This window comes from Ptiloglossa arizonensis, chromosome 1 (genome assembly GCF_051014685.1).
Source record: "Ptiloglossa arizonensis isolate GNS036 chromosome 1, iyPtiAriz1_principal, whole genome shotgun sequence".
Classification (NCBI taxonomy): Eukaryota; Metazoa; Arthropoda; class Insecta; order Hymenoptera; family Colletidae; genus Ptiloglossa; species Ptiloglossa arizonensis.
This window is the reverse complement of record NC_135048.1, coordinates 4,896,929-4,915,340: the sequence shown is the minus strand read 5'-3', so window position 1 is coordinate 4,915,340 and position 18,412 is coordinate 4,896,929. Positions and strand designations below refer to the sequence as shown.

Sequence of the window (18,412 nt, the reverse complement as noted above, 5' to 3'; positions counted from 1 at the left end):
TACAACGTGGAAATTCCGATCGTCTCGAGACATCTTGGATCGAGGATAGAGTTTGAAGAATTTTTAAAACGTTTTGCGGATACTTGTCGTTATACTGTGCGCATAAATGTTTCGTTGGTCCCTCGGTTGTCAATCTCACGACCGTATTGTATTAAATGAATGTACATATATAGATTTGCGTGATTTGTATTTGAATACTTGTTCGGTGGGTTTAGTAGACTATCGTGTATTTATTATTAACATCTTTGTTACTTTTTAAAATTCTTACAGGGTTAAACTTGTTCGTGGATGATACAGAGCGTAGAAGTGAAAAAGGATGATTTGAAGTTCGCCATCTTGCGAACATAAACCTGAATTAGGAATAAGATGTTTTGTAGAACCTTTTGGAAAAACGTTTTGCAGAACCTTGCTTCCATCGCTGTAAATATAAATGTTTTATCGTTCCTCGAATTTTATATTATATTGAATGTATTTAGATCTAATGTCGAATTCTTCGTCTGTAATTCAACCGTTGCTTGTTCGTCGACTATTAAACTGAGGTTAGATTTATATTATCCGTATAAACCTTATATTTGGATGACATAGGACATATGTCTATATAGAAAGACATAAAAGATTAAATTAGAATCGAGTTTGCATAGATCACGCACTATATTTAGATTTAAATAGTACTAGAATAGAACCGGAACACGAGTGCATTGGACCGGATAATTTTGTTAAATTATCCGAACTTCTGGAATATTCAAACAGTATTTGAGCGTTAAATTATGCACATACCCAAACGTACGGATATCGGAAAACACAGTCATCCAGGTTTTTATCGATGGTTCGTATTATCTTTGTTAAAAGAAATTCGAACAATTTCACACGCACGTCGTTCAAGGTTAGAAGAGCGTCCGATAAATCTGGTTTCCTTGAATAACTCGATACTCTTCTGACGCTTTCTTCGCTTTTCGATCGTTTCGCAGCTCCCTGCCTCGTCGATTTACATATTTCCACGATCCAATCGGTATCGGTTGATAATTTAAAGAAAAAAAACGACACAGATACACCCGGAAAAAAGAAGGGAAGAATCCATCCATTCTGAAAGTTAATTTAAACGCTACCCTACCGAATGGAGGAAAAGGGAATGGAGAAAGGACGGGAAGCAGAACGGAAGAATTACTTCATTCGATTCGGCATATGATTAAATAAAACCAGACGAGGTAGGTAGGGGTGATCGGGGAGGGGCAGCGTGACGCGGAAACGAAATTCGTTTCTCTCCCACCTACGCGGCTCGTCAAACAGCGGATTTTTTTCATTCGGGGCCAATATCACTGTCGTGGGGATTTCTGCATAGTCGCGAGCCGCGACGTTGGACAGCATCGATAACCCATAATCATCGTCGGTGTCCCGTCTCGCGGCCGGCCGGTGGCCCCAGAGGCGTGCTCGGCATGAATAAAACAAACATAAGTTTCGCAGCGAATTCAATATCCTCGTAGACGAGGGGGGGTGAAGCACGACGAAACGACTGCGGGGCCGGGGGGGTAGGGTGGGCAATCAGTCGCAGCCGCGTGCACGGACGCATTCGGGATGCACGTTGAAATCGGCCGACGCGATCGTTCGAATCGGACACGGTGGTTGCTCGTAGTAGGGTTTCAATTGTTAAAATAATTCGCTATTCGAAGATTCGATCGGTGATCGAACGCTACGAACAATATTCGAATATTGAGATATTCGAACCCTATGAACAATATTCGAATATTCAGGTATTCGAACGCTACGAATAATGTTCGAATATTCAGGTATTCGAACGCTACAAACAATATTCGAATATTCAGGTATTCGAACGCTACGAACAGTATTCGAATATTCAGATATTCGAACGCTACGAATATTTTCGAATATTCAGATATTCGTACGCTACGAATAATATTCGAATATTCAGGTATTTGAATACCATAGTGAAGTTTTAATAGTGGAATATTCAAATTCTACGAATAAAATTAGATTATTATAAAAATAGTTTATTCATTTCTAAAGGAGGAACCATTTATCACGTATCGAATATTCGAGTGTTCGAATTAAATTTTTATTTTAATACGGAGTATTCGAACGATTCAAACAAAAACAGGAAGAACTCTTTATTATACATCGAATATTCAAATACTGTGATCAAATTATAATATCGGAGTATTCGAACGATAAGAATAAAATTCGAATTGTCGTGTATTCATATAGTACGAATGCACTTTGAATTATAATTGCATATTTGAATATTGGAATACGATTATTCGAATGTTCGACTATTTGACTGTGATTCTTCGAATATAGTTCGAAGTTTTGCTACCTCGACGATCGAACAAGCCGCAGTTCTTATAAAATCATGGAAATTAAGTGGGATTAGTTTCTTTTTCATATTCTTTAAATATTCCTGCTACTTTCCACCGCTGGAAGAATTTTTCCCACACCTGGAGACGTAGCATTTCTAAAACAAAGCTACTTGCAGCAAGAAAATATAAACGCACTGATAGTTTTTCTTTATGAACGTACAAATGTTGCATAGAATGTCATTAATAAAATATCTTAAACGAACACAAAGTTTAGTAACAATTGAAAAATGCAAAGAACTTGATTCACATATAGTCTATGTCGCACAACTTATATGCTAGTCCAGATATTTAGTTGGTGCACAACATATTCGAATACCGAATACTACGAATAATCAAATATTTAAAAATCATTCAAACAGTATTTGAATGGTGTTCGAACGAACAGACGAATAAATATGCGAACGGTGTTCGAACGAACGGACGAATAAGTATTCAAATTACATTTATCGAGTATTTGAATGTTCGAATAGTATTCAAACACTATTCGAGCAATATTCGAATAGTATTTGAATGAATAAATATTCGAATTATACTTCTCGAATACTCAAATATTATTTGAACAACGCTCGAATAAAATTCGTCGTATATCCGAACTGTATTCGAACAGTATTTGAATGAATAAGTGTTCGATATATATTCGTCGAATATTCGAACTGTATTCGAACAGTATTTGAACGAACAAGTATTCTATTAATATTCGTCGAATATTCGAACTGTATTAAAACTCTATTCGAACGAACAAGTATTCGATTAATATTCATCGAATATTCGAACTGTATTCGAACAGTGTTTGAATGAACAAGTATTCAATTAATATTCGTCGAATATTCGAACTGTATTCAAACTCTATTCGAATGAACAAGTATTCGATTAATATTCATCGAATATTCGAACTGTATTCGAACAGTATTTGAACGAACAAGTATTCGATACATATTCGTCCAATATTCGAACTGTATTCGAACAATGTTTGAACGAACAAGTATTCGATTAATATTCGTCGAATATTCGAACTGTGTTCGAACAGTGTTTGAACGAACAAGTATTCGATACATATTCGTCCAATATTCGAACTGTATTCGAACAGTGTTTGAACGAACAAGTATTCGATACATATTCGTCCAATATTCGAACTGTATTCGAACAGTGTTTGAAGGAACAAGTATTCGATTAATATTCGTCGAATATTCGAACTGTATTCAAACTCTATTCGAACGAATAAGTGTTCGAGTTACACTCCCCGAGTATTCGAATCGCCAAATTGTTCGGATATTCGAATACGGAAAAATTCAACGAGTAGTCTGCGGCCTTAGGTCGAAGTTCCACTTTCCGGCTGTCTCTGTGTCCACCTCTCCCCTTCTCCGCCTCGCGCCACGCGTCGGAATCGCAGGAACTACGGAGGCGCGGTGAGAGGCCCGGAGAGCGGCGTTTCGGGCAATGCCGCTTTGAAAATCGATAAGCGGCTCCGCGTAGTCGACCAGTCAGGAGCTTTTCGGCGTATCCGCGCGAGATCCTGGCTGGTCACGTGGCCGGCCCGTCACGTCCACGGAACGCCAACGGTGGAGGATCGCGATGTAGTCGCCTTCCGTTATCACGGACCTCTATCCGAGGATCGACCTGTTCCAAAGAGATCGCGACTCTCGGCAAGTGGGAGATCCGAAGGCCCGATTAAAGAGACATAATTGCGAGGCGCGGATGATCGATCGAATCGGAAGAGTTCCCTTGTCTCTCGGCTCGAAAATTAGGCGATATTTGAAATTTTTTGTTTTCACACAAAGTGCATACCGTGCATTTATGGAAACATCGCTCGTTAACCCATTTATATCCAATAGATTTTTTTTGTATTTTCCGAGCACAAGTAGAACGAAACTATTACCTCCGATATACAAACAATACCGATTACTTTATCAGCAAAGATTTCCTCTACGTGGTATCAAATCTTTTACAGGAAGAGGTTTTTCATCGATGGAGAGAATATTTTTTAGAGATGGATGCTACGTGTAGAACACGAGACATATATGGGTTAATAGATGTACGAAAACGTTGCGTGAATATTTTATGGAATTTTCTCCGGTAACGTACGATTATCGAGGGTATTTTCTTCCTCGACTTGCAGTCACTCGCATTGGCTCGACAAACGATACGAGTGGGAGAAAGAAAGATCGGTCTTGGAAGAAACTGCGATCAGAGACTTCGTACCAGGTCGGACGTTTTAAGCCTTTGACGGAGCAAAAATTACTCGATCTACTTAACTATGGTACCACATTCCCCTTAACCCGGGAGAGATCTTTTTTCTCCCTGGAGTGCATGCGTGGTGGGTTTTCGTCGGTCGAATGTTTCCAATGGTAAGCAAGCCATATTTCCCTTCTCGTATCTTCGACCCTACGAGGATTTCTTCGAACGAATGGTCCAGAGACGAGGAACTTGGCTTTTTGCAGCCTTTTTTGTCAAAGGCTCGTGTATCCTTCTCGTTTATAAACAGTGCATATTTCACGTAATTAAAATTGAAAGCCAATTACTTTTAAAGCACAATGTTAAAAAGTTAACCGCTTTTATCGATTTATCTATTGTTCTACGGTTGGTACGTCGTCCTTTTTCTTGTTTGGTCCGTGCAAGTAAAACACGAAAAAAAAAGCACAGACTAAAATATCGCTCGTTTATAAATCCCCAAAGGTACGCGAATTTGTATTTATATCTGGTTATAATTTTCGCAGAATTAACCGTACACGACGTACGCTTCCTCATCCCTGGCCCGGTCCATAATATCTCGCGAGGTTCGCGATAACTTTGTCCGTCAAATTTTCCTGCTCTTTATCTCCCCGAGCTTTTGATATTCTTCCTCCAATTCCTTGTTCGGACATCGCTACTTTAAATTTCACCGTAAATTCCTCAACACCGTTGTTTCACGATTCGAATCTTCCGAAAAAAATATAAAAATAAACTTCATCCTGAAACGATAAAATAAAAAAATTGAATTATTTTCAAATTAGAACCTGACGATCCGATTTCAAGGTCAGTATCGTTAATTTTTCCAAATTCGGCCCGAAATTCATTCGATTCGATACGATCGCGATTCGAATATCTCGGTAAATATAAAAACACGAAGGATCGAAATAAATCTAAAAAAATTATTTTCAAGTTGGAACCGGACAATCAGATTTCAAGACCTGTAATCAGTAATTTTCCAAATTCGACCCGAACTTTATTCGATTCGATACGATCGCGATTCGAATCTCTCGGAAAATGTAAAATTAGGAAGTGCCGAAATGAACCTAAAAGAATCATTTTCAAATAGCAACCGGACAATCTGATTCCAAGAGCTGTAATCTGTAATCCTGTATCCTTAATTGTTCAAATTCCCCGGGAAATTCATTCGTTAAAGATGTAAAAATGTAAAAAGAAAGGGGTCCGGTGTAAATCGGAAAAAAATGATTTCCAATTCTTTTTTCGCCATCTTCGAAGTAGACTTACGCGTTAATCGGCCGAGACGGAAAGAGGGATCGGTTGGAGGGGAGCAGGGCCGGTGCAAATCGGGATCGAGGCAGGAATTTCGGGTGGCACGGTGACTCGATAACCATCGCTACCCATTGATTATCCCCTCGGTGTGGGGGGGTAGGGTCAAACATCTCGAAAAGGTCGATTCATTAGGGATCGCGCGGCCCCTGCCGGCGGAGGGAAAGAGGCCTCCGGTAACCGGTACAGATGTATCGCTCCCCGAAGGAACACTCTGTCCTTGCCCACGTCCTGGCAAGTGCGCAGACGTCCTCGCCGCTCGACGACGAGGAGGATGGCCGTGTGGAAGAGCGCGGAGGCGCGAAACGCTCGTTCCGCCGTGTCCGGAAGCATCGATGTGGCCGAACGGCGAGGAAGGCCAAACCGGGGGTGCAGGAGCAACGAACACGACCCGATAGGGTGAACGAGGACGGATGTACGAAGCGAGAGAGGAAAGGACAGGAGTCGCGCGTGCGCGTCGACGCCGGAAAGGCCTGACGGAGATCTAGATGGAGTACGGATCGGAGGGAGAGAGAGAGACGTAGAAGGAGGAACGTACACAGCGGCCTCGTAGAGCAGTCGTTCCTCCTTCGTCGTTCCTTCTCGAGGCGCGGAGCCGCGCTTTTAACGAAATTATTCCGTGGGAAAGAAACGGTCTCTCGGCCCCTGGGCCACGAGCCTGTGCCCCCCTCGGCATACACTCGCCACAGGAGCGGCGTGCCACGTCCCTCTCCTGGACGTAGTTCTGGTTCGCGTCAGGAGCAGAGACCCCGGTTGTACGGAGCGGTGGAAGTGGTGTGCCAGGTGGAGAAGCGCGTGAAGGAGGCGGAGGAGGCGGGGAAGAAACGGCGACGTTTCGTCCTGCTAGTCGTCCACGGTCAGTATCGGCCGTCTACCGAAGTCACCCGCGGGTTCTTCGTACAGGACAGCCCCACGGAGGACCGCGTACGATCGGGAGTAGACTCCGTGGGGTGATCCTCGGTATACGCGTCCACGCGTCCACGCGATCGCCGTTTATTGATTTCCGCAGGAGCCCCCGTACCCGTTTCGCTCGTCACGCGAAAATTTCGGCCGCACAACATCGCGCGTTTTGCCGATCGATTCCGCACGCTCGTCCTCCCACCAGTCTCGCCCGCGGCCGACCCTACGCTCACCTCTGTCTCTCCTCTCGCGCTTTTTTCTCCGCCCTCGCTCGCGACTCTCACGCAACGGGCCACGTCGTATCGGCTCCAGGACGAAATCAATCCCGCGGAACGATCGTCGCGATCGCGCGAGTAATCGTGATCGGATCCGCGGCCGGATCGCTCCGGGTTGCCCCCCAGGACGCCGCGGAACGTGTACCGCGAGTGTGTGCCACGGGATGTGGACGTTGCACCCCCCTGCCGCCGGTAGTGTTGCTCCAAGTCCTCCGACCTCCTCGTTGCTCGTGCATCACCCTCAGATAGGAGGTCCAGGTTGAAACGGAATTGTTCGAACGGTTCCGGAAGCATTCCATGGGACGAGTCGACGCAGGAGGGGAATCACCGAAAACCGTGAGTCGAGTCGTTGCACCCTAGGGGTAAGAGTTTCTCTTTCGTTTCTTCCGGTAGCTTCGATACGGGTAGGTAAAGGGGTCTCGCGTCCGAAAGGACGATTTCTCCAACGATCCCGTCAATCGTTATTCCGAATCGTCATCGACCATCATCGAGCGGGGGACAACGACACGTATACCCTCGCGACATCGATAGAAACCGAGAATAAACTCGTTCGAACGAAAAAGAAGAAGAAAAAAAAAAAAGAAATATCCCTTCACGGAATCCGTGTCCCGTTCGGAGTGTAGTTCTGTCTCTCGGTGGAGGAACGAGACGGAGGAACACCGAGTCGACAAGGCTCTAATAACGAAGATATCGATCGCGCCCGATGAGCTCCGATTAAAAATGGAACCGTTCCCGGTCGATGATTGCCGACGAATCGGTCCCCGTGGTTCCGGACCGTTTCGAAACGTGGACGATTCGTCGACGCCTGGTCGCTCGAGTGCAACGGAGACTCCATCTCGGGTGCCGTGAAAGAAAAACCGGGTATCCAAGCGGCGAGAGTCATCGCGCTCGGGACAACCAGGAGGGCTCTTGTCGCTCGGTGTGGGTTAGAGACACTTCCGCGAGATCCGATCTTGTATCGATCGATCGGAGGGAGTCCACTCGAGTTTTCCTGACCTAAGAATACGCCGTTGGAGTGCCGTGGAACGGGGTGGAGTGGACTCCAGATCGGGGTGGGGAATCGAGTGGGGAACCCCGCCCCCTTTCGAGCGTCCTACCCGACGACGATGACTGCGGATTTGTCTTTTCTTTCTTGTCCGAGCTGCTCCTCTTATCGTCGCCGACACGCGTCGCCTCTCGAGAAACCGTACGGGGGGTTCAGTAGCCCCTGCGATCCCCAGCTCGACGGAGATCCTCGACTCGGATCGTTCGCGTGACGCCGCTAATTAAAAGTCCGCTAGTCCTGGCTACCCGGGGTGCTTTGACATTCCTGCTCGCGGATCGATCGCGTCGTTATCGTTCCTCTTTCGCGGCAGGTATCACCCGGAAGGTTCGCCAAGGTAGACAACGATTTCGGCTACGAGCTCTACAGAGCTACTTGGTATTAACGGGCCACGTGGGAGGGTCGACGTGAACACGTGCTCGAGAGTTTGGATTCAACTGGTATCTTCTTTTTTTTTTTTTTCTGTCCGTCTCCCTCCGTAGAATCGAGACGAATGATGTTCAATTGACGAAGACTGCGCAGCGCTAGGAATGGCCCCATTCAGTTCCGTCTTCCTGGGCGTCTGGGGAGTGTTTGTTATCGTTTTGATACAAGGTATTGCGACGACACTGCCGGAGAAGCATCAGTGGTTCTTAACCCGACGCCGGGTTGTTGTTGTCTTTTATCTCGACGGGCGAGCGGACGTCGCGTGGCCATTATTGTTCTGGTTGGAAGAAAAGTGTATAATGGAGACGAGTGGCTCGTTATTCGGCGAAGTGTGGCCAAATATCCTTGCCACTTGACCCGCAACCGGTTCTAGGTTAAGGACTGCTGTTGCATAAATGACATCGCGCGAATTCTTGATAACGAACTATTTACAGAATCTAGGCCCGTCAGCTGGGAGGAATGGTGGACCTATGACGGTATTTCCGGTAAGGGATTCTACAATCACGAATATGCGAATCGCTCGTTAACCGTTCGGCACCGACGCGAAGACAAGAATCCTTCGAAACGAGGAAAATTTAAGTAAAACTCGATCGACGACGTCATCCGCGAATTCAACCGAATCGATGTCGACGATGTTCACGGTTTTAGTTTCGAGATTCTCCGTTTTAGTGTTTTCAAACGTGAAATTCGATAACGTACAGCGAAACGGGGCTGCGACTACTCGTTCCGATAACGTTTCTTCGTAATATTCGAACGTTAAATTGTTCCAATGGTCGCAGCCTTGGTTCGAAGTTAAGATCGTCGATCTCCAACGAAACCGTGGATTATTCGTAACGTAAAATATTCCGAGAGATTTTCTTTCAGAATGGTCGAATTTTTCGAGTATCCTTCTTTTCGCGAAGGTAACGAGGAAATACTTTTCATCGCGGAACTAATCGCCGGATACTATCGCCGTTCGTTTAAACGATTAAGGGATCAGAGATCCACATCCTTGTCCAAAAACTATCCGGCTAAGACGTCAAGCTTGCCCCGGAGTACTTAATTTTATAAAATGATAAACCCGTTAGCACACTCGACTCTGCCCGATCCCTGAATAATTTCATACTCCCGTTAATCCACCGGCTTAGCGTCGCGGAAACTTCGTTTCGAACTTGTTACCAGTCTCGAGGGTCTACGGTTAATCGATGCCCGAAAGCCTCGTTCGAGTATCTAATCGCCACGATTTTGAAGGTCCCGGCTTCTGGGGTCTCATCAATCCCGAATGGTGGCTCTGTCACAAAGGCAGACGACAATCGCCGGTGAACCTCGAGCCTTCCAGGCTTCTCTTCGACCCGAACTTGCAGCCGCTGCATCTTGACAAGCACAAGGTCGACGGCGTCATCGCCAACACCGGCCACAGCGTGGTTTTCGCCGTGGACAACGACACGCGTCATCCCGTCAATATATCCGGTGGACCCCTAAGCTATCGTTACCAGTTCCACGAGATCCATTTGCATTTCGGACTGGACGATCGGACTGGAAGCGAGCACACCGTCAATGGACACGCGTTCCCTGCAGAGGTAGGTCATTCACGCGAGAATCAACGAATAGCTGAGAGTTGGAAATATATTGCCTGGATTAAGGGAAATGTACTGTGGGAAACTGAAAAGCTGACTCCCGGATTAAGGGGAATGTACTGTGGGGAACTGGAAAGATGTCACCTAGGTTAAGGGGAATGTACTGTAGGGAGCTGGAAAGGTGGCTTCTGGATTAAGGGAAATATACTGTGTAGAACTGGAAAGATGTCACCTAGATTAAGGGGAATGTAATATAGGGAGCTGGAAAGGTGACTCCTGGATTAAGGGAAATGTACTTTGTAGAACTGGAAAGATGTCACCTAGATTAATGGGAATGTACTGTAGGGAGCTAGAAAGGTGGCTTCTGAATTATGGGAAATGTACTTTGTAGAACTGGAAAGATGTCACCTAGATTAATGGGAATGTACTGTAGGGAGCTGGAAAGGTGACTCCTGGATTAAGGGAAATGTACTGTGGGGAACTGGAAAGATGTCACCTAGATTAATGGGAATGTACTGTAGGGAGCTGGAAAGGTGACTGCTGGATTAAGGGAAATGTACTGTGGGGAACTGGAAAGATGTCACCTAGATTAATGGAAATGTACTGTAGGGAGCTGGAAAGGTGACTGCTGGATTAAGGGAAATGTACTGTGGGGAACTGGAAAGATGTCACCTAGATTAAGGGGAATGTACTGTAGGGAGCTGGAAAGGTGACTACTGGATTAAGGGAAATGTACTGTGGGGAACTGAAAAGATGTCACCTAGATTAAGGGGAATGTACTGTAGGGAGCTGAAAAGGTGACTCCTGGATTAAGGGAAATGTACTGAGGGGAATTGAAAATATGTCACCTAGATTAAGGGGAATGTACTGTAGGGAGCTGGAAAGGTGACTACTGGATTAAGGGAAATGTACTGTGGGGAACTGGAAAGATGTCACCTAGATTAAGGGGAATGTACTGTAGGGAGCTGGAAAGGTGACTGCTGGATTAAGGGAAATGTACTGTGGGGAACTGGAAAGTTGTCACCTAGATTAATGGGAATGTACTGTAGGGAGCTGGAAAGGTGACTGCTGGATTAAGGGAAATGTACTGTGGGGAACTGGAAAGATGTCACCTAGATTAATGGAAATGTACTGTAGGGAGCTGGAAAGGTGACTGCTGGATTAAGGGAAATGTACTGTGGGGAACTGGAAAGATGTCACCTAGATTAAGGGGAATGTACTGTAGGGAGCTGGAAAGGTGACTACTGGATTAAGGGAAATGTACTGTGGGGAACTGAAAAGATGTCACCTAGATTAAGGGGAATGTACTGTAGGGAGCTGAAAAGGTGACTCCTGGATTAAGGGAAATGTACTGAGGGGAATTGAAAATATGTCACCTAGATTAAGGGGAATGTACTGTAGGGAGCTGGAAAGGTGACTACTGGATTAAGGGAAATGTACTGTGGGGAACTGGAAAGATGTCACCTAGATTAAGGGGAATGTACTGTAGGGAGCTGGAAAGGTGACTGCTGGATTAAGGGAAATGTACTGTGGGGAACTGGAAAGTTGTCACCTAGATTAATGGGAATGTACTGTAGGGAGCTGGAAAGGTGACTCCTGGATTAGGGGAAATGTACTGTGGGGAACTGGAAAGATGTTACCTAGTCTAAGGAGAATGTATTGTGGAGAGTTGAAAATATTTTACCTAGATTAAGAGAAATGTACTATAAGAAGTTGGAAAGATGTCACCTGGATTAAGGGGAATTCAATATGGTATGTAAATGTGGACAGCGTCGAGTAATTTTTTGTCAGTCACAGGCCTTCGAAGGCTGATTAAAACGTCTAACCCAATATGATTTCTTTCAGAGGTCAATTTCTACTCTGCACAGTTTTCTCTTAACCTTTGTATCTTGCGTTTCCCCGTTTCAGTTTTTTTTTTATAATCGTTCGTTTATAATCGTTCGGTTCTCTCTTAAACGTCTTATTTTCCATCGATCTTGACTAGTTAGATTTCTAAATTTTGCTTGTTAAAATTATTACATTTCTTGACAGAAATAACGAATTCTACCTTATTTTTTACTGTATGTCTTTTGATATTCATGTATGTAAATTCTACTTACCGAAGAATATTAATTTTACATCACTGGAAGAGTGTCTCGTCGATATCTGATTATTAGTTTTCCTTAGCTATTTAAATTTTTAAATTAAAAGCCCGACGAGATTTTAACACTTATTAAGCTTAAGTATTAATACAAATAATGAATTAAATTTTAATTTTATTATACAATTTCCTCGTATTCGTTTATGTAAATTGTACTTATACAATATTCATTTTTCATCGTCTCCAAACTGTACTGTAATCGACTGATCTTTTCATTCTACTTCATATTCTACGTATACACATTAATTTAGCGGTTCACATTTATCTTTATTCTTTTGCGTACAATCGTTTCACCTTCGTTTGTACGCGAAACATTAATTTTTCATCGTTTCGAAATTGTGCTTCAGTTGTCTCGTTGATAGTCTCCCTATTCTATTGAAAATTCTAAACAGCCGACTCTTTTAAATTCGTTACCTTATTGACTGTATTTACCCGATTACGTGATTTAAACTGATTAACGTGGAATCGTTACTTTCGACTTTTCCTAAACTGAAGTATTCATCTTTTAACTAGGTCAGACTAGTCAACTAGGTTACTAGTATAGAATCGTGATATACGCGGCGGAAAATATACAGCTTTTAACAGTTTGTGGGTTACTACGTTGAGTACATTCACGAGCAAAGGTAACTAAATCGGAAATTTAAGAAATTACGAAACTCTTGAGGTGCGTGAAGTTTGTTCTACAACGTAATATATAATATTTTACTCTAAATTTATTCAAACGGAGAATTAATAATTTGTTCGACAAAAGTTTGTTCGCAAGGAGAAACATATAGTATGATCGGAATTTCAGTGAAAAATTGGGTATACTTATTTTTATCCGGTAACCTTTTTTGTGGCTTCTGAGAGTTTAGAATTTTTCAAATATCTGGGTCGAGAGGATTTCTTTATAAGTACTAAAATAACCGTGAAACTACACGGGCTAAAATAATGTAGACCTTTACCAACAGGTCGTTATAACGAAAAGCTTCCGCTCGAAATTTTGTACGCTTCGCAGCGGAAAAATTTGAAAAGGGTGTTCTCCATGTGTCAGAGATATTGAAACAAAGTTGAACAATAAAAGATAAACATCCATTCGCGATGGCTTTATTCATTGTGACGCGTTCCTAATTTGCGCTTCGTACAAATCAATGATCATCCGCGAACAATCCAATCTTCAAAAAGCAATATTCTAAATATCAGTTTATATTTCATTGTTCCATAGATTTTAAAATATCGATGGAAATAATTGTTCGCCGTCTAACTCGAAATACGTAGAATACCATAGAATCGAATATTTAAATTGTTTAATTAATTATATTGAACGGACCACTACAATCTGTTCCTCTAATGTCTGAAAAATTGGATAGAATACAACGAAGTACTTGTAAATTATTTAAATATATAATACGTACAGTAGAACGTCGATTATCCATAATACCAATTAGCCGAATTTCGGTTATTCAAACGACCGATTATCCGACGCAGAGTTAGCCACGTATTTAAACTACGTATATAACAGTGTTTATATTTTAAGTTTCAAAGCTGTTCTACACAAGTAAATGTAATACAGGATACAAAATTATTATATTTATTTTATCCATTCTTAGCAAAGATAAGATAACAAGATAACCCATCACAGAACTGAAAATTTATTGAACATTGTATTACAACGGACAAGACATCAAATAAAAATAGATGCTCCATAAATGTTTATTTTAAAGAGCGTCGGTTCTTCGAAATTGGTTCTTTCAATTATTAGAAAACTCGCTTATCCGAATGGATTTATCTCCCCATTAATTCGGATAATCGACGTTGCACTGTACTTCTAAAATCGCGGAAATAAATTGCGAAATAATATTCTTTAGAAGTGACTTCACGGTAATAATGATATATAATACGCTCAGTTAAATGCTCTCGTGTCGAGGAGGTTACTTTTTAAACGGAATGTGTCACCAGCCGCCATTCAGAATTTTAATTCTAGGGAGAAAGAATTGGTCGATAGCCTAGAGAGCTGAATTGGTCAGAGCAGTCGTCCGAGTTCGAATCCTCGTCCAGCAATCCTATCGACCGATTCTCTTTCACCCTACAATTTTCAGAAATGAGATTGGCCCTCCTGCCTCTGGGTTTACTTCTCCTCTTGTTTCGAATTTTGAGTTCTGTGCGCGGTCGAAAGCGCTCGAGTTTGTCAAACTGATCGAGCTGCAGGCGATAGCCATATTAAATATCGAACATAGAAAGGACACGTTCATGGCCTGGGTGGCTACGGAGGTCATTCCACTTTCAAACGATGAAAAAGTGGAAACCTCTTTTACATTTTTTCCCCGAAGCGTATTCTTAAAATTTTTCAACGAGATGTATCGAAGCATAAAAACACGTTTTTGATATTTTTGCACAATAACTATTTTCTAAAAAGAAATATTAATCGACCAAATGTACATTTTTCTCTTTTTTTCAATATTTCTCGATACCTACTTCCTAAATGGACGTGATCAATTTTAGAACAATTTTAAAATAATTTTAGAACAATTTAGACCAGTTGTCTAATGAAGAAACGAATCGAATTTACCTCCTAATTAAAGAATCGTAGCGATTTTTTCTCTCGCTACAGTCTTCGAAAACAAAACCTTAAACCTTTACATAAAATTCCCTCGTTTTCTTGATTCTTGAATTTCACACATTCGAATATTAAACTCACTCCGTTCAAATCGACAGTCTAGATAGCTCAATTGACCAAAATCACCTGGCACGGAAAAGTTCAGTGATCCTATGGGTCAATTCTGTCTCGCTCCACAGTCATCGGAAATATAATAAAATCGGGAATTGTATCTCCACATTCGGTATATTTGTTGCATCGAATTTGGGTGTACAAACCAACATGGAATTATATTTACCAAATTGGTAAAAGTAGTAGACAAAAGTCGTTTCGAATATCAAAATCCAAGGGACAAGGATCTGTCGATGGTCCAATAGCTTAACTCTTTGAGGCACGTTTGTTAAATTCGATATTTAATCATGAGATGGAACATTAACAGTCTCACCGTGCAACTTGTACCAAGTTATTTCAATTTTTCAAGCTGGATTGAAAAATATCCCACCACCCATATCAGGGTATTAAAAAGGTGGGAACATTTCTTAACCCACTGTGCCCCAAAGAGTCGAATGATCGACCCAGTAGTTCGGCGAATGGTCTGGGTTCGAATTCTGCTCCGCGAAGTCCATCGACTGACATTTCTTTCCGTTGTCAAGTAGAGGCTAGTTTGCTAACGCGGTTCTCGCTTTTCTCTTCCGCAGCTACAAATATTTGGATTCAACTCCCAGCTGTACAACAACTTCTCGGACGCTCTGCACAGGGCGCAGGGCATCGTCGCGGTGTCGCTACTTCTCCAGGTACATGCCTAATCTCTCAGCCGTGTTCCAAGCCCGAAAGATCGGATCACCGACGACGATAGATCGGAGTAAGCGATACATCATAGATACCCTCTCGGTTGGCTTTCAGGTGGGAGACCTCTCGAACCCGGTGCTGCGAATATTCACCGAACAGCTGGATAAGATCAGATACGGAGGTGAGAGCACGAGTAATTTAATACGCTGCTTAGAGAACGTTGCCGCGTCTCGCGTGCTAAACGGATTCAAGTTGCGCGAGTTTTTTTCGAGATCCTGTGACTATATTACGACATCACGCGCCGCGGCGCGAGCAAAAGAAATTAAACAACTTTAACACACGACTTGTAGGGACAGAGCTACGCGACTGTTGCGGATGAGATCAATTTGACTCTCATTAAAGAAAATGTCTTTTCAAAGGGCGCGTTTGCTCCCCCGGATTTGGTCTAATAATTCAGATTTTATAATAATTATTCGCAGCGATAAATTTCTCTTCAGGGATTCGCGTTTATTAAAATTCCATACAGAGATAGCCGTGATTCTAAATAATTATTCGCAGCAACCTTGTCGCAAAATATTATGTTAGTTTTAAATCGTGTCTCGCGCTTTGTAAATTTTATTCGGTCTTTGGGTCCTCCTCGAGAGTGGCTGTAAAATAATAATACATGTTGTAACAATCATGAGTTTTGTTTTTGTGAAAAAAACTGTGTTTGGAGCATAACACGTGCTATCGTTGTTAATCTTTTTACAAATTTTTATCGATGACGTTAGATGCTCGCGAAGTTAATCAGGACTCGATTGCGAGAGCAACACGTACTTATAGTTGTTGCGAGAGTCTCGGATACCACGGATCGGTATCAGTTCAAATTTTCTCTTTATTTTGAACAAAATTATTCTTCCCTGAAACGGTTAACTGCGTACACGGAATGTCTTAGACAGAGTACCGTAAGTTATTCTTTCCGGGATTTTTTAAAACGAGGTCAAAGTTTTTTCTTCGTATTTGAGAGCCGCGGTTTCTTTATACAGGGTAAGCCACATAAAGTGTCGCAGACTGATGACGACGAAATTCGTCTTTGATATCTTATGGTTCTCCTAGGTCCTTTATGTGACATATGTGATACTGCTACGAGGTCAGCCCCAGAGGGTGTACTGTCAGCCTCCTCATTTTTTCAAACATAGTGACGTCTAATATTTCGCAATTTTGGATCAAGGTTCCGCCGGTGGAGAATATTTCTCGTTGTATTTCCTCGGCCACGTAAAATATGAAAAAGCGTTTTAGAGAAAATATTTTTAAACCGTTATTGAAACTCCAAGGGGTTGAATGGACCACGACAATTTTTTCATCGAACGTTACATACATATTTGCACTTTAGAGTACACTCAGTGTCAAATGAATGATTGTTATATCATATACGACCCTTTCGGAGAACATCGTAGGTCATATTGATTTCATCCGACCAGTCGAGGGTTAGGTCTGGCATCCGATCCCGAAGGTTCTCATATATTTATAGATACGAAATTCGCCACGAAACCGTTCCGAATTTTTACGTGTTTTATTATTTCTATAAGGTATTCGGGATATTCTACGTATTTGTATCTATAAGTAAATGAAAATTTTAGGTCAAACAGACCCGAACAGAGTAGCAGGGGTGAAATACGAAGAAGTTGAGACGAAGAAAAACTTATCCGCTGAGAGTGGGATAAAAAAAGACTTCAAGAAAAGGTGGAAGTAGAAGTCTTTAAGCAGAAAACTGAACGTTAATAACTTGAGGCATTTCCAGATATTAAATTCCACTTTGAAGATACGTTTAATTTGAAATTGTTCTTTATACAATCATGTTGGTATTTAAGTTGCTGCAAGGAAGGTGAAATTAATTGCACGTAATCGGTTTCAACTGTCTTCTTTATCGTTCTTTGAGCTAAGGTAGGGATAAACGTACAAAACTGAAGAAAAGAATAAACTCCTTAGCAAGTATCGGTTAATTGGAGGACAATATTGCTCGCAGCGATAAAAACATTCTAATACACTCGAATAACAATTGCTTCGAATAATACTTTAGATTCTTTTTCACAGAAGAGTAAAGATTTAGAGCTGTAACACGTGTGCGTTTCCAATTAAACGTTTAAACTTATCACGTGACAAGTTACTTCTGTCAATTGATTAAAAAATTATTAAAAATCGTTAAATTCGTACGTTTAACTTGTACATTGCAGATCATAATTTTTAAATCTTCGTTGTTCACAGTTGCATTTTCAAATAACCTCTAACTGCATATAGAGTACCGTTTCGATTATTAAATTAAATTACAAAGTGTACAAAATCAATTCCAAATAACACATTACCGAACAAGAAGTTATAAATCAATGCAATCTGCATTGCTAGTAGAAAAGAGTGCCTAACGTAACATAGATTGCAACATAACCTAGAAGTGGTTCCTACAATGGAAGGTAAGACGTCTAAAGGTAAAAAAGAAACGTTTAATATGAAAAGTACCCTAAATAAAAAGCTCGTCAGGTGATAAATGTAACTCCTCTGTTGAAAATCGGATATCTACGATGAAAGAAAAAAAGTCTTATTTGCGACAGTGGCGCCATCTGCGACTCACTGAAATTTCTTATCAATCTTTGTTACTCGATCTTTTTCACCTACCTCCGTTACATTTTTACGGTTACTTTTATTTAAAAAAATACAAGTTCGAGACGTTCGTACGTTCTACGCGCGTGCTAAATTTCGTCGAACTCGAAGATCGCCAATAACTCGTACGATCGTTGCAACATCCGGTTGAAAACTCGCGATCGGTAAATGCGGGCGAGCACGAGTACCG

The 18,412-nt window shown here is 42.1% G+C and overlaps 1 protein-coding gene across 5 annotated transcripts in view; it reads left to right on the top strand.

The window, feature by feature from the left end:
- Positions 1-6,412: 6,412 nt before the first annotated feature.
- Positions 6,413-18,412, top strand: part of Carpb (Carbonic anhydrase-related protein B) — a 29,603-nt gene continuing 17,603 nt past the window's right edge. The window contains exons 1-6 of one of the 5 annotated variants that reach the window (XM_076315447.1): positions 6,413-6,741; positions 8,585-8,696; positions 8,963-9,013; positions 9,759-10,087; positions 15,498-15,593; positions 15,703-15,769. In XM_076315447.1, the coding sequence (XP_076171562.1) occupies positions 8,633-8,696; positions 8,963-9,013; positions 9,759-10,087; positions 15,498-15,593; positions 15,703-15,769 (607 nt within the window). In that variant the 5' untranslated portion in view covers positions 6,413-6,741; positions 8,585-8,632. Of the gene's footprint in view, positions 8,697-8,962; positions 9,014-9,758; positions 10,088-15,497; positions 15,594-15,702; positions 15,770-18,412 lie in introns of all 5 variants that reach the window. The other 4 variants (XM_076315451.1, XM_076315446.1, XM_076315448.1 and 1 more) reach the window with 4 other exon arrangements.